Source organism: Lepus europaeus, chromosome 22 (assembly GCF_033115175.1).
Source record: "Lepus europaeus isolate LE1 chromosome 22, mLepTim1.pri, whole genome shotgun sequence".
In the NCBI taxonomy this organism is placed as follows: Eukaryota; Metazoa; Chordata; class Mammalia; order Lagomorpha; family Leporidae; genus Lepus; species Lepus europaeus.
In genome coordinates, this window is record NC_084848.1 from 23,956,927 (window position 1) to 23,971,198 (window position 14,272).

The 14,272-nt window shown below is 41.7% G+C and overlaps 2 protein-coding genes across 2 annotated transcripts in view; one reads left to right on the forward strand and one right to left on the reverse strand.

Annotated features, from left to right (window-relative positions):
- Positions 1-4,263, forward strand: part of SNW1 (SNW domain containing 1) — a 40,717-nt gene extending 36,454 nt beyond the window's left edge. Inside the window, exons 12-14 of the mRNA XM_062181441.1 lie at positions 247-364; positions 3,355-3,518; positions 3,599-4,263. Of these exons, the coding sequence (XP_062037425.1) occupies positions 247-364; positions 3,355-3,518; positions 3,599-3,797 (481 nt within the window). The 3' untranslated portion in view covers positions 3,798-4,263. The remainder of the gene's footprint in view (positions 1-246; positions 365-3,354; positions 3,519-3,598) is intronic.
- SLIRP (SRA stem-loop interacting RNA binding protein) lies at positions 4,262-14,252 on the reverse strand. Its single transcript, XM_062181444.1, has 4 exons — positions 14,105-14,252; positions 12,005-12,063; positions 5,127-5,234; positions 4,262-4,378 (listed from the first exon to the last, which is right to left on the reverse strand). The coding sequence occupies exons 1-4, from the start codon at positions 14,250-14,252 to the stop codon at positions 4,307-4,309; spliced, it is 387 nt and encodes a 128-aa protein (XP_062037428.1). The 3' UTR covers positions 4,262-4,306.
- Positions 14,253-14,272: the final 20 nt, after the last annotated feature.

Here is a 14,272-nt window from a genome sequence, read left to right on the forward strand (position 1 = left end):
AAGGTGATTGCTTGTATTAAAAGAAAATCCTAAATGTAAAACCCAACATTCTCTACTCATGTCTCTGAAACGCTGTATAAAGGGCTGGCAACCTGATTATTCGTTATCATATCATATCATATACATTATATCATATATCATATGCATTATCAACATCATTTCTTTTGCTTCTGAGATTGGTTTTATTTAAATTGAATTCATTTAGTTTGTAAAGTTTCTAGTTAATGACATTGTAATTCAAAATAGGTCGAAACTACAGAGAAATGAAAATCGGGATATCAGTGAAGTCATTGCTCTTGGTGTGCCCAACCCTCGGACTTCCAACGAAGTTCAGTATGACCAAAGGCTCTTCAACCAGTCCAAGGTACAAGGATTTTAGAAACACTGGATCTTGTTTGTTGGCATCAATACCTATCATGGTGGCTGAGGGGAGGGAAATAACAGGTCTGATTTAGATCAGCCCATGAAATACCATTATAAAGACAGAAAAATACTGGAAGTTGTGTATTGTAACTTAAGAGACAAGTAGGGTCTGGCATAGTGGCATGGGGTAAAGCCACCGCCTGCAGTGCCAGCATCCCATATGGGTGCTGTTTCAAGTCCCGGCTGCTCCTCTTCCAATCCAGCTCTCTGGTATGCCCTGGGAAAGCAGTAGAAGATGGCCCAAGTCCTTGGGCCCTTACACCCGTGTGGGAGACCCAGAAGAAGCTCCTGGCTCCTGGCTTCAGATTAGCCCAGCCCTGGCTGTTAGGGCCATCTGGGGAGTGAACCAGCAGATAGAAGACCTCTCTCTCTGCCTCTGCCTCTCTCTAACTCCTCCTTCAAATAAATAAATCTTTAAAATAAAAAAATGGGGGATAAGTAAGATGAAACAGTGCTAATTGTGACCTTTTATACTTGGCTAAGATTGGAGACACTGGTAGGAAATGAATTAGATGATAAAATAAGTAAAAACCAGGAGCAAGAATTTGGTCTGGCATTTGTGTCAGAGTACCTAAATTCAGTACCCAGTTCCATCTCCTGCATTCTGCTGATACCAACCCTGGGAGGCAGTGGTGATGGCTCAAAGTAGTTGGGTTCCTGCCATCAACATGGATTGAATTTCCAGCTCCCAGCTGTGTCTTGCCTATGGCAGGCATTTGGTGAATGAACCAGTCAGAGAGTGCTCGCATGCTCTACCTTCTCTAAAAGTAGTGCTTAGTTTACATTTTTGTTGATTCTTGGATTTTTTTGTTTAAGATTTATTTATTCTGAAAGAGTTAGATGGGGAGAGACAGAGTAGGTTAGCGAAGTCTTCCATCTAATGTTCACACTTCCCAGATGGCTGCAACAGCCAGTGTTGGGCCAGGATGAAGCCAGGATCTTCTTCAGGGTCTCCCACATGGATGGCAGGGACTCAGGTACTTGGGCCATCTTCCACTGCTTTCTTAGGCATTTTAACCACTATGCCACACCAGCCCCTGGATTTTTCTTTAATGCTATAGAAATGTCAACTTAGGATCTCTATTGAATTTTGTGTTCCTTGTCAGTTGTATAAATTGCACATATTATCTCCCATTCGGTGGGTTGTATCTTCATTGTTGATTGTCCCTTTGCTGTGCAGAAGCTCTTTATTTTTATGAAATCCCAGGAGTCTATTTTTGCTTGGTTTCCTGTTTTGAGGGTCTGACCCCAAAACTCCTTTCCTTCCATGTCCTGAAGCATCTCCCATTTTTTTTATAGTAGTTTCAAAGTTCCTGGTCTCTTTTTTTTTTTTGACAGGCAGATTAGACAGTGAGAGAGAGAGACAGAGAGAAAGGTCTTCCTTTGCCGCTGATTCACCCTCCAATGGCCGCCGCGGCCAGCGCATCGCACTTATCTGAAGCCAGAAGCCAGGTGCTACCTCCTGGTCTCCCAAGGGGTGCAGGGCCCAAGCACTTGGGCCATCCTCCACTGCACTCCCGGGCCACAGCAGAGAGCTGGCCTGGAAGAGGGGCAACCGGGATAGAATCCGGCGCCCCAACCGGGACTAGAACCCGGTGTGCCGGCGCTGCAGGCGGAGTATTAACCTATTGAGCCGCAGCGCTGGCCAAGTTCCTGGTCTTAACATGTAGTTCTTTGAGGTTTCCAATGTATAAGATCATGTCTTCTGTAAACAGTGACGGTTTGATTTTCTCCTTTCCGATTTGGATGCCCTTTCTTTCTCTTGCCTCATTGCTGTGGTTAAGATTTCCAGTACCATGTTGAACAAAAATGGTTAAAGTGAGCATTCTTGTCTTACTCCACATCTTAGAAAACCTTCAGCTTTTCCCCTTTTGTTATGTTGTTGGTCAACATGGGATCTTTAAAAAAAAAAAAAAATGAAGCTGTAGATTAATTTATGGGACAGATTGTCAGAAAATTGATTTCTAGTTGTCGTTAACTAGCCACTGGGACACTATAGGCCTGGAAACATACCTTTCTGTTTGAATTCACCTAAGATTGATTATTAACTCTGCATAAGTTGTGAGATCAAAAGATCAGTTGCTTTTCCTTCAAGGATCTTATAGCCTACTGAAGAAGGTACACACAGAAAGACTGGCTTAGAATACAGAAATGTAAGTTCCACTGGATGTAGGGGGAAGGGTCAATTACGACTTCAAAGTTTTAGGAGGATTTGAAGGCAATATCCTAGTAAGCTCTTATAAGTAACAATCATAAAGGTATTAGGTGCTTTTTGTGTTCCTGGTATTGTTCTAAATCTTACATTATCTCAAATAATACAAAGTATAAAGTCATACTATGTTATTTAGGTGAGGAAATTGAGAGGTTTAGTTAGTACTGATGAAATTAAGATTCAAGCTTGGATGTCTTGACTCCAACGCTTTGTTCTTACCCACTATGCAGTGGGAATTTCCAAAGCAAAGGGAGTTAGTGATCAAAGTTCCACACAAGTAAATACTTTCAGGACAACTGTTACAAGCTTAAGCTTAAAGCATTTAAAAGCTTAAGCTTAAAGCATTTAAAGTTGTGATGAAAACATCTCCATTGTTTAAGATTTCCGCTGAGGAAATACAAGGGATATAATACTTGTTACCGTAAATGGCATCAGAGAAATGTTTCACAGTTCTTGCATCTTCATGTTTCTGAGTATACATAAATGAAAACGTCAAGTTTGCTCTTGCAGTAGCACCATCCAGTGTTAATGATTTCTTCACATGTACCTGATCCAAGGCTCTGGGTGAGAACATGAAGGTGCTAGGAGCAAAAGTATATGCACTTTATGACAGTTGTTTAATTTGCAGTTCAGCTTGCTCTCCATGAGCACGGGTTTATATATTTAACATGATTGTGGTAAACAGATTCAGTGTCAGTAATGTATCCATTTTCCTACAGGGTATGGACAGTGGATTTGCAGGTGGAGAAGATGAAATTTATAATGTTTATGATCAAGCCTGGAGAGGTGGTAAAGATATGGCCCAGAGTATTTACAGGCCCAGTAAAAATCTGGACAAGGACATGTATGGTGATGACTTGGAAGCCAGAATAAAGACCAACAGGTACAAAAGCAGACAGCTCCCTTTCAACATTCACACCAGTGAAAACAAAGTAGTTCATAGTCCTTTCTCTTTTTCCCTAGGTTTGTTCCCGACAAGGAGTTTTCTGGCTCAGACCGCAGACAGAGAGGCCGAGAAGGACCAGTTCAGTTTGAGGAAGATCCTTTTGGTTTGGACAAGTTTTTGGAAGAAGCCAAACAGCATGGTGGCTCCAAAAGACCTTCAGATAGCAGCCGCCCCAAGGAGCATGAACACGAAGGCAAGAAGAGGAGAAAGGAGTAGACGGCTGCGTCTCCTCAGAGAGAATGAACTGTTATCCGTAACCCTAGTGATGCAAGTCATGTGGGGAACACTTTGTAAATGGTCAGGATAAAACCAAATCGGTGTGCAGACCCCAGGGCTACTTTTTACTACAAGATAAAGGGGGGATTGAAAATTCTACTTTGAATTAGATTTTTTAAAGAGTGAGTTCTGTTTGTGTGTCCCACCTGTCGGCACTTATAGAACATACTGCCCTACACACAAAATTAAGGCCACTTCCTTTTGTGTGATGCTAGTAGTTTGGGGTTAATATTTGTATAATGACTGCTAAAGAATAAAGTTACCCCAACCACAGTGAGTTCACATACTGGAACTGTCCTGCCAAATGAATTTTGCCCCTATTGTGTTCATTTTATTTTGGAGTAGGGAAAGTAAGGTCTTGCTTAGAGCAACTATTTGTTTCAAATAAAAACATTTAGACAAAATTCTCAGTTATGTTTACTTTATTAAGTAGGCAGTCATTAAAACTCTCAAAAATCTTTCTCTTCATCAAATGTTTGATCCCCTTGCAAAACTTTTGGTCTTTGAGCTTGAACGTGCAGCTGAAAAAAATCAAGGAAGCACTGTAAGGAAAGGCAGCGTCTGCAGAAACACTAAACATGGCTACTTGAAAACTGCCATCTTAGGGATTCGGCACCAATAACTCCAGCAGCTGTTGATTCCTTTTTCTTAAAATTCCCTCAGCTTCAATTAAAATCATAAATCGGGCAGACATTTGGCACAGCAGCAAAAGTGCTACTTGGGATGCCCAGATCCCGTATCAGAGTGCCTAAGTTCAAGTCCCAACATTGCTCCCAGCTCCAGCTTCCTAACACACACCCTGAGAGGAAGCAGGCAATGGTTCAAAGAGTGAGGGCCCTGAAAACCATGTGGGAGAGAAACCTGAATTGAATTCCCTATTCTTGGATTTGGCCTGGCCCAGCCCCAGCTGTTGCAGACAGGTAGGGGAGAACCAACAGATGGAAGATCTTTCTCCCTGTCTGTGAAATTAAGAAGAGAAAAATCACAGATAAGTTTGGCTCGGTATCACATAGTAAGTGGGAAAAGCCAGGACTGCAATCTGAGTTAGCCTGACTCGAAAGTGGACTGCTGTTTCCGCTGTTCGGTTACCTATCCCAGTTTGCTAACCATCACAGTCTTCCTCGCTTCCCCTCGCAGACCTTTCAGAACTGGGCACTCTGCCACCGCACTGTCACAAGCAGTGGGGAAGCTTCAGTTAGACGTCTCCCCGAATCCCTGTCGTTCCACACGGCCGCTCCACAGAAAGCTCAGGATGTGACACGGATTTACCTTGACTCCGTCAATAATGTGGTTTTCCTGTTGCAGTGTATTCTGAAGTTCTTCTTCTGAAGAAAACTGAATCCAACCCATACCTCTGTGAAAGCCAGTCTCTTTGTCCTAAAAATTCAAAATACAGGTGGTCCCCAACTTACAAAGGTTACCCATACAAGCATTCTGTTTTGTACTATCTTCAATTAATTACATGAGACACTTAACATTTTATTATAAAATACACATTGCATTATGTAACTATACTAATGTAAGTGTTCTGAGAACATTCAAGTTAGACTACACTAAGCTATAATATTTGATAGGTTAAGTAATAAACACATTTTCAACTTAATGGTAATTTCATGTTAAAATAGGTTTATCAACAGGTAACAAATTGAGCAGCATCTGCACAGGAAAAGATTAAAATCAGGTTACAGATATCAATAAAGGTCAATAGCCTTGCTTTAGTACACATTTCTTCTCATTCCCTCTGCTTTTCCTCTGCCATTGCAGATCCGGGGACTGGGCTTTCTGTATCATTCTAAATGCAGTCCCCACTAATGGAAATTTTGATTCATTAAAAAGTATTCTTTTTAGGCCGGTGCCGCAGCTCAATAGGCTAATCCTCCACCTGCAGCACCGGCACCCTGGGTTCTAGTCCTAGTCGGGACGCCGGTTCTGTCCCGTTTGCTCCTATTCCAGTCCAGCTCTCTGCTGTGGCCAGGGAGTGCAGTGGAGGATGGCTCAAGTCCTTGGGCCCCGCACCCACATGGGAGACCAGGAGAAGCACCTGGCTCCTGGCTTCGGATCAGCGCGGTGCACCGGCTGCAGCGTCCATTGCGGGTGAACCAGCAGAAAAGGAAGACCTTTTTGTCTGTCTCTCTCACTGTCCACTCTGCCTGTCCAAAAAAAAAAAAAAAAAAAAAGTACTCCTTGTTTCTAACCTAATTTTCTAGAGTAAGCCTCAAAATCCAGTTCCATCTGTCATTTATGAGACCATTCACCTTTATTACTGCCACTACCATTATCACTTATTCCTAATAAAAATAGGAAAGGAAATATTTTCCCTTACCACTTAGTTTCAGACTATGGTTAATGTAAACAATTTTACTACTTTCCCTTATACAAAAAGGCAGGGTACTCATCCAACTTATATACCACAGGTGGAAAAGACACAGTTGGGTCCGTGTGGTGTAGCCGGTAAAGCTGCCACTTGCAGTGCCAGCATCCCGTATGGGCGCTGGTTTGAGACCTGGCTGCTCTACTCCCAATCCAGCTCTCTGCTGTGGCCTGGGAAAGCAGTAGAAGATGGTCCAAGTGCTTAGGCCCCTGTACCCGTGTGGGAGACCCAGAAGAACTCTTGGCTCCTGGCTTCAGATCAGCGCAGCTCCAGCCATTGTGGCCATTTTGCAAGTGAACCAGCAGATGGAAGACCTTTCTCTCTCTCCCGCTCCCTGTAACTCTACCTACCTCTCAAATAAATAAAATCTTATTAATAATAATAATAATCCGTTCCAGGTGCTAAATTATTTGTACTTTTTGTTGGCAATCAAGGGAAAACACTGTTTTGGAAGACACTTTTTAAATATGCTGTTCATGAAAGATGGCCCAACTACTTGGGCCCCTGCCACCCACATGGGAGACCTGCATGGAGTTCTAGACTCCTGGCTTCACCCTGGCCCAGCTCTGACTGCTGTGGTCACTTGGGGAGCAAACCAGAAGATTTTCTTTCTGTTTCCCTCCCTCTTTCAAATAAATACATAAACCTTTAAAAAAAAAAAACAAAACACTGTGGTTTTTAAACTTAGAAAAGCTTTCCATGTTCGTAATACATGTGCCTCATTCTTTTAATCATCTTTATAAAATTCCATTTTCATCAATGACAGTATTTAATCAATCACACTCATGAACATTTATGTTTAGTTATTTGACATTTTTTTTTTTTTTGACAGGCAGAGTGGACAGTGAGAGAGAGTAAGGTCTTCCTTTTGCCGTTGGTTCACCCTCCAATGGCCACCGCGGCCGGCACACCGCGCTGATCCGATGGCAGGAGCCAGGTGCTTATCCTGGTCTCCCATGGGGTGCAGGACCCAAGCACTTGGGCCATCCTCCACTGCACTCCCTGGCCACAGCAGAGTGCTGGCCTGGAAGAGGGGCAGCCGGGACAGAATCCAGCACCCCGACTGGGACTAGAACCCGGTGTGCTGGCGCCGCTAGGCGGAGGATTAGCCTATTGAGCCGCGGCGCCGGCCAGTTATTTGACATTATTAATGCTTCTTTGAATATTCTTGACCATGCATTTCTCTAGGATAAATTCCAAGAAATGGAATTGTTTGATTAAAGCATATGTAAATTCTTAATTGTTAAACTTTGCCAAACTATACAGTACCAGTTATACTTCACAACCTGAGTGCCAGTTTCCCTATACATTCACCAGCACCAGATCTGAGTAATCAGATCACTGGAAGTCAAGTAACATTAAATCAAGAGTTAAGAATTTAAGTTTGGGCCATCATTGTGGCGTAGCAGGTAAAGCCACCGCCTGTGACACTGGCATTCCATATGGGCACTGGTTTGTGTCCTGGCTACTCCACTTCTGATTGAGCTCCCTGCTAATGACCTGGGAAAGCAGCAGAGGATGGCCCAAGAGTTTGGGCACCTGCTACCTATGTGGCAGACCCAGAAGAAGATCCTGGCTCCTGGCTTTGGCCTAGCTCAGTCCTACCCATTGTGGCCACTAGGTGAGTGAACCTGCCGATGGAAGATCTCTGTGTCCCTCTCTGTGACTCTGACTGAATAAATCTTAGGAAAAAAAAATAAGTTTCTGGGACAAATGTTTGGTACAGACACCACTTAGGACCCCCACATCCCACACTGGAGTGCCTGGTTCCAGCCCCAGCTCCTCTGCAGCTTCCTACTAATGGGCATTCTGGGAGACAGCAGGTGGTGGCTCAAATACTTGGGTCCCTGTCACCCACAAGGGAGACCCAAATGGAGATCCAGATCCCAGCTTCAGCCTGGCCCAGCCCTGGCTCTTGTGGCATTTGGGGAATGAGACAACAGATGGAAGATTCTCATTCTCTCTCGCTCGCTCGCTCTATCTGCCTAAACAAAAAATTAAAGAGTTTAAGGTGCTTGGAGATTATTTTACCATGCCCTTTCAGTGCCATGAAGAAAAACCGTGGTAGTTTCTTTCAGTGAAGTAGATATAAACTCACATTACTCCTCAAGGCCTTACCAATAGTAAAAGGCCCATGGAAAAATACAGACCAGGAATAGTAGAACTAATTTACAGAATGATTCTAGACCTTTATGAGAAAGCAAAGGGAAATGTAATTAATATATAAATGCTTGTTTATTAGTAATACTAAAAAAATGGCACTCCATGAGGAAAAACTTAAAATAGCTATTCTGCCAATTTATGGTAAAATTACTCTCTATCTCAAGTCCTTAGTAGAACACTGAGGTAGGCTGAATTCTAAGATGGACCCCCTGATCTCCATATATAACCCCCTGCCTTAAGGTAGGCAGGCAGGCCTGTTACAAAGGGGGAGGGACAGTGCTCCCTTGATTAGGTGATGAGGCAAGGCAATAGGGTCACTCCTGATTAGCTAAAGTAGTACTTCAGGGAGCATACTGGCTTTGAAGTTGCCATATTGGAAGAAAGCCTAAGGAGAGGGAAAAAACAAAGAAGGCAGGTAGTCCCTCGGAGTCAAAGTAGCTCCTCGTGGAAAGTCCAAAACTGCAAACAGTGTCCCGAGTCCTACACTGAGAGAAGAATTCTACCAAGAACCCGAGGGAGCTTGAAAGGCAGTCTCTGCTGAGCGCAGCCTGCAATGAGAAAGACTGCAGGCCCAGGGGATGCCTGGCTTACAACGATGTGAGTCCCCAGTCTGAGCCAGTAAGCTTGTGGTTATTTGCAACAATAAAAAACTAACACCTATTCTTTTCATCAATAAAAAATTGAAACATACCATGTATCTTTTTTGACCAAAATGTAATGAAGCTGGAAATTAACAACTCAAGAATCTAGAAAATATGCAAACACATGGAGACTGAAGAAAACACTCCTGAATGAACAGTGGGTCATAGAAGAAATCAAAAGGGAAATCAAAAAAATTCCTGGAAATGAATGAAGATGACAATACAACATATCAAAACTTACAGGGTACAGCAAAAGCAGTGTTAAGAGGGAAGTTAACAGCAACTAGTGCAATAATCAAGAAATTAGAAAGGCATCAAATAAATGAGCTATCAATACATCTCATGGAGCCAGAAAAACAACAAATCAAACCCAAAATGAGGAGGAAAGAAATAGTTAAAACTGGAGAAGAAATAAAGAAAATTGGGGAAAAAATACAAAAACATCAGTGAAGTGAAGACCAGGTTTTAAAAAAATAAATAAACAAATTGATACACCACTGGCCCAACTAACCAAAAAAAGAGGGAGAGATGAAAAAGGAGATGTAACAGATACCACAGAAATAAAAAGAATCATCAGGAATTACTACAAACAGCTATATGCCAACAAATTGGAAAATCTAGAAGAAATGGATAGATTCCTAGACACATGCAATTAGCAAAACTGAGTCATGAAGACACTGAAAACCTAAACAGACCAATACCAAGATGGAAATTGAATCAGTAATAAAGACTCTTCCAATACAGAAAAGCCCAGGACCAGATGGCTTTATTGCTGAATTCTACCAGACTTAGAAAGAAGGGAGGGAATCCTTCCAAACTCCTTCTATGAGGCCAGCATCACCTTAATTCCAAAACCAGAAAAAGATACAAGAGAATTATAGATTATATATATATATACCATTTATGAACATAAATGCAAAAATCCTCAAGAAAATACTAGGTAATCAAATCAAACAACACATCAGAAAGCTCATTCACCTAGACCAAGTGTGATCTATCCCTGGTATGCAGGAATGGTTCAACATACACAAATCAATAAATGTGATCTATCACATTAACAAATTGAAGAATAAAAACCACATGATTATCTCAATAGATACAGAGAGCATTTGATAAAATACAACATCCTTTCATGATAAAAACCTTAAACAGGCTGGTGTTCTGGCATAGCAGTTAAAGCTGCTGCCTACAGTGCCAGAATCCCATATGGGCACAGGTTCGAGTCCCGGCTGCTCCACTTCAGATCCAGCTCTCTGACAAGGCAAGGGAAGACAGTAGAATATGGCCCGAGTCCTTGCACCCCTGCACCTGCATGGGAGACCAGGAAGAAGCTCCTGGTTCCTGACTTTGGATCCACGCAGCTCCAACCATTGCAGCCAATTGGGGAGTGAACAAGCAGATGAAAGACCCCTCTCTCTCTCTCTCTCTCTCTATGCCTCTCCTCTCTCTATGTAACTCTGACTTTCAAGTAAATTAATAAATCTTTAAAAAAAAAAAAAAAAAAAAAAAACCACCTTAAACAAACTGGGTATAGAAGGAATTTTCCCTAACACAATCAAGGTAAACCCACAGCCAGCATCATACAGAATGAGAAAAAGTTGGAAGCATTTCCACTAAGATTCAGAACAGACAAGGATGTCCACTTTCACCACTGCTATTCAATACAGTCCTGGAAGATTCAGCCAGAGCCATCAGGCAAAAAAAAGAAAAGAAAAGAAAAAGAAAACAAATTGGAGAGGAAGAAGTCAAATTATTCCTGTTTGCAGATGACATGATTCTATTTATAGGGAACCAAAAGACTCCACTAAGAGACTATTGGAACTCATAAGAATGCTTGGTAAAGGTGCAGGATATAAATTAACAAACAAAAATCAACAGCCTTTAAATACACAGGTAATGCCATGACTGAAAAAGAAGTTGTAAGATCAGTCTCATTCACAATAGGTACAAAAAGAATTTAAATACCTTGGAATAAATTTGACCAAGGAGGTGAAATATCTCTACAATGAAAATTTAAAAAACATTAAAGAAAGAAATAGAAGGCACCAAAAAAAAAAAGGAAAAATCTTCCATGTTTGCAGATTGGAAGAATTAACATCATCAAAATATCCATACTACAGAAAGTAATTTGTAGATTCAACTCTCAATAAAAATATCAATGACATTCTTCTCAGATCTAGAAAAAATGCTGCTAAAATTCATATGGAAACACAAGAGACTCTGAATAACTAAAGCAATCTTAAACAACAAAAACAACGCTGGAGGCATCATGACACCAGATTTCAAGACATACCACAGGGCAGTTATAATCAAAACAGCCTGGTACTGACACAAAAATAGATATGTAGACCAATGGAACAGAACAGAATCCCCAGAAATCAACCCACACATCTATAGCCAACTAATCTTTGACAAAGCAGCTAAAATCAGTCCCTGGAGAAAGGACAGTCTCTCAACAAATGCCACTGGGAAGATTGGATCTCCACATGCAAAACTATGAAACAAGACCCCTACCTTACACCTTATACAAAAATTAACTCAAAATGGGTCAAGGATTTGATACCATCAAATTACTAGAGGAGAACATTGAGGAAACTGCAAGACATTGGCATAGGCAAAGACTTCTTGGAAAAGACCCCAGAAGCACAAGTAATCAAAGCAAAAATAGACCAATGGGATTACATCAAGCTAAGAAACCTCTGCACATTTAAAGAGGGTGTGGAGGGATGAGGTTCAGGAGGGAGGAGAAATGTGCATCCATTAAAGGTAGGTTACAAAGCAACCTAAAAGGAAAAAAAAGTAAAACTAACTCCCATGAAAAATTTTTTTTAATCTTTAATCAGTATCACATATAATTTCATCAATATTTTAAACAGCTTCATTCCATTAGATATAAGTTCATTTGTTTTGGTTAAAAAAAAAATCAAGAATTAAAGGATAACATGAAGTCTTTTTTTAAAGATAATACTCACAAAAGGTACAGTGCACTTTCGTATATGGCCAAATTGTGCAAAGTGTTTTCTCAGCTCACCTGTACCAAGGGAGAAATAACATTAAAAACAGTTAATAGACTCATATTTTAACTTCTGTAGTCCAGATACAGCTAGAAGCCAAAAGGAGATCTAGAATCCTCATGGACACTTCCTGAAAGTCTTCAGAGTTAAGAATCAGTTTAAATTTACAGCTTTATTCCAGATCTGGTGACAGGATAGGAACGTGGAGAGATGAACTGCTGCTGAGCCCACTGCAGTCCTCAGGACACTGTGCATCCTCAGCACACATTCAATGTTTTCGTTATTACCAGGTAAAGTGCCAAGCGTGTAGATAATAATCCCTGTGAGCAGATCACACGGAAAACAAATACAAATACAATCCACCATGTTCCCAGCTATATCGGAAAATTTAAAATAAAATCTGACCTTACTAATCTTTCATAATTTGAAGTTTACACTAGATCAAAGAGTCAAAGCTCTAAAATGTGTGGTTTATCCCATCTGCCTTTCCTGCCATATTTCCCACTGCTTTTCCAGTTTAGGAAACTAAATTCTCTGTATCTGTCCTGCGACTTCCATCTCTTCCTGTCCGAATTCTAACTATCCTTCCAGACTCAGGCCAAATACATGAATATGACTTTACTGGGTTTCTTGTGTAACACAATAAAATGCACTATCCTCGTGAGACAGCCAAGAATTGATGTATAATCATAAAGATCAAAAACTACATGATCTCTTCCTCTTCTGATTTACAGTGCTTACATTTTGCTGATGTACATTTTATATTATCTGATTATGGATCCTAGTTCATCTAAACCCCATTGGTTCAACGACTGCCTATATTTGTTGCTTAAACATTTCCTTATCCCTACAACACTGTAATATCCCTGAATACAGAAATTGCCATGCTGAGGGTGGCATTACAGCACAACTGATTAAGCTGATGGCTGAAATGTACACATCCCATATCACATGCCAATTCAAGTCCTGGCACCTCACTTCCAATCTAGCTTCCTGTTAGGGCATCCTGACAGGCAGCAGATGATGGCTCAAGTGCTTGGGGCTCTGCCACCCACATGGGAGACCCTGGCTTCAGCCTGGACTTGCCCTGGCTGTTGTGTGCATGGGGAGTAAACCAGGAATAGAAGATCTCTTTCTCTCTCTCACTTTGCCTTTCAGGTGGATGAAAAATAAACATTTTTGAAAGACAACCGTGTTTTACAGTTTCTGATACACAGTACAGTCTCAATATTGGCTGAATGAAAAAGAAATGTCAGGAAATCTTCAACAATCCACAGAGGCAAAATTTCTCTTCCAGGGCCTAAGAGGGACTTAAAAGTTCTGGAAAACACTTCTAAAACAAACCATTTAGCCCTTCCCAAATCACCTAAAATTGTTTAGGAGAAACAGCTACAAGTTCCAAGAACAATGTCTACACATAACAGATATTCCTTAAATATTTGCTGAATGAATCTCTATGTCCTGTGGCCTGATGGAGATCTCACAGGCTTCTCAAACTCAACACATTGAAACATTAATCTTCATCTTTGGGCCTGCTCCTCCTAAATTCTCTGCGTGCGATGCGCCAAAGGTAAACGCAGAACTCATTCCTCCCTTTCCTTCATCCCACATCCATTCCCATTCAAGCCACCACGAAACGCCGTGCATTTTGTTTCCGTAACATTGGGGATCTGACTGACTGACTCTGTCACACACACACCCCTTCTCCTTTGAGAACCTGCTTCAGATCTTCATCTTTGAACTGAAATTTCCTTTTGGCTCATCTTCTGGCCTACAACCTTGCCAGCAAGGATCCGTCGTCCACAGGGACTGCAGGGAAGTTACCAAGTAATAAACCTTTCTATCAAATCACTTCGGAAGTCAGGAGACCGTGAGCGCGTGCCTCGCAAAGCTCCGGGAAGCTAACAATTCACCGCAAGCAAAATTTCTTTCTGCTCATTAGCTTGTTGAGGAGCAATCCAGTCACATGCTGACTTTAGTGCTCTAGAGAAATCCGCAGAGGGCCTGAGGATCACCTGAAACTAAAAGTTCCTCCCTTCCCCTATAGTCCACACTCACTCGATGCTGCGGTCCAAGGGATTTTTCTGACGAAAGCAACTGGCCGACTAACACTCGCCCGCAGTCCCAGGGCACTCTTCATTGCAGACGCCGCCATCTTTACTTTGAAGGACCTACGCGACCTGGGGTCACGACCGCGGAAGAACATGTGATATCCGGAGCATGGGC

Coding starts and splice junctions, on each gene's coding strand:
- SLIRP (XM_062181444.1), bottom strand. CDS start 14,252: ATGTTCTTCCGCGGTCGTGACCCCAGGTCGCGTAGGTCCTTCAAAGTA. Junction 5,235..12,004: donor GAAAGTGCACTGTACCTTTT/GTGAGTATTATC, acceptor TTGAATTTTTAG/GACAAAGAGACTGGCTTTCA. Junction 4,379..5,126: donor ACATTATTGACGGAGTCAAG/GTAAATCCGTGT, acceptor GATTTTTTTCAG/CTGCACGTTCAAGCTCAAAG.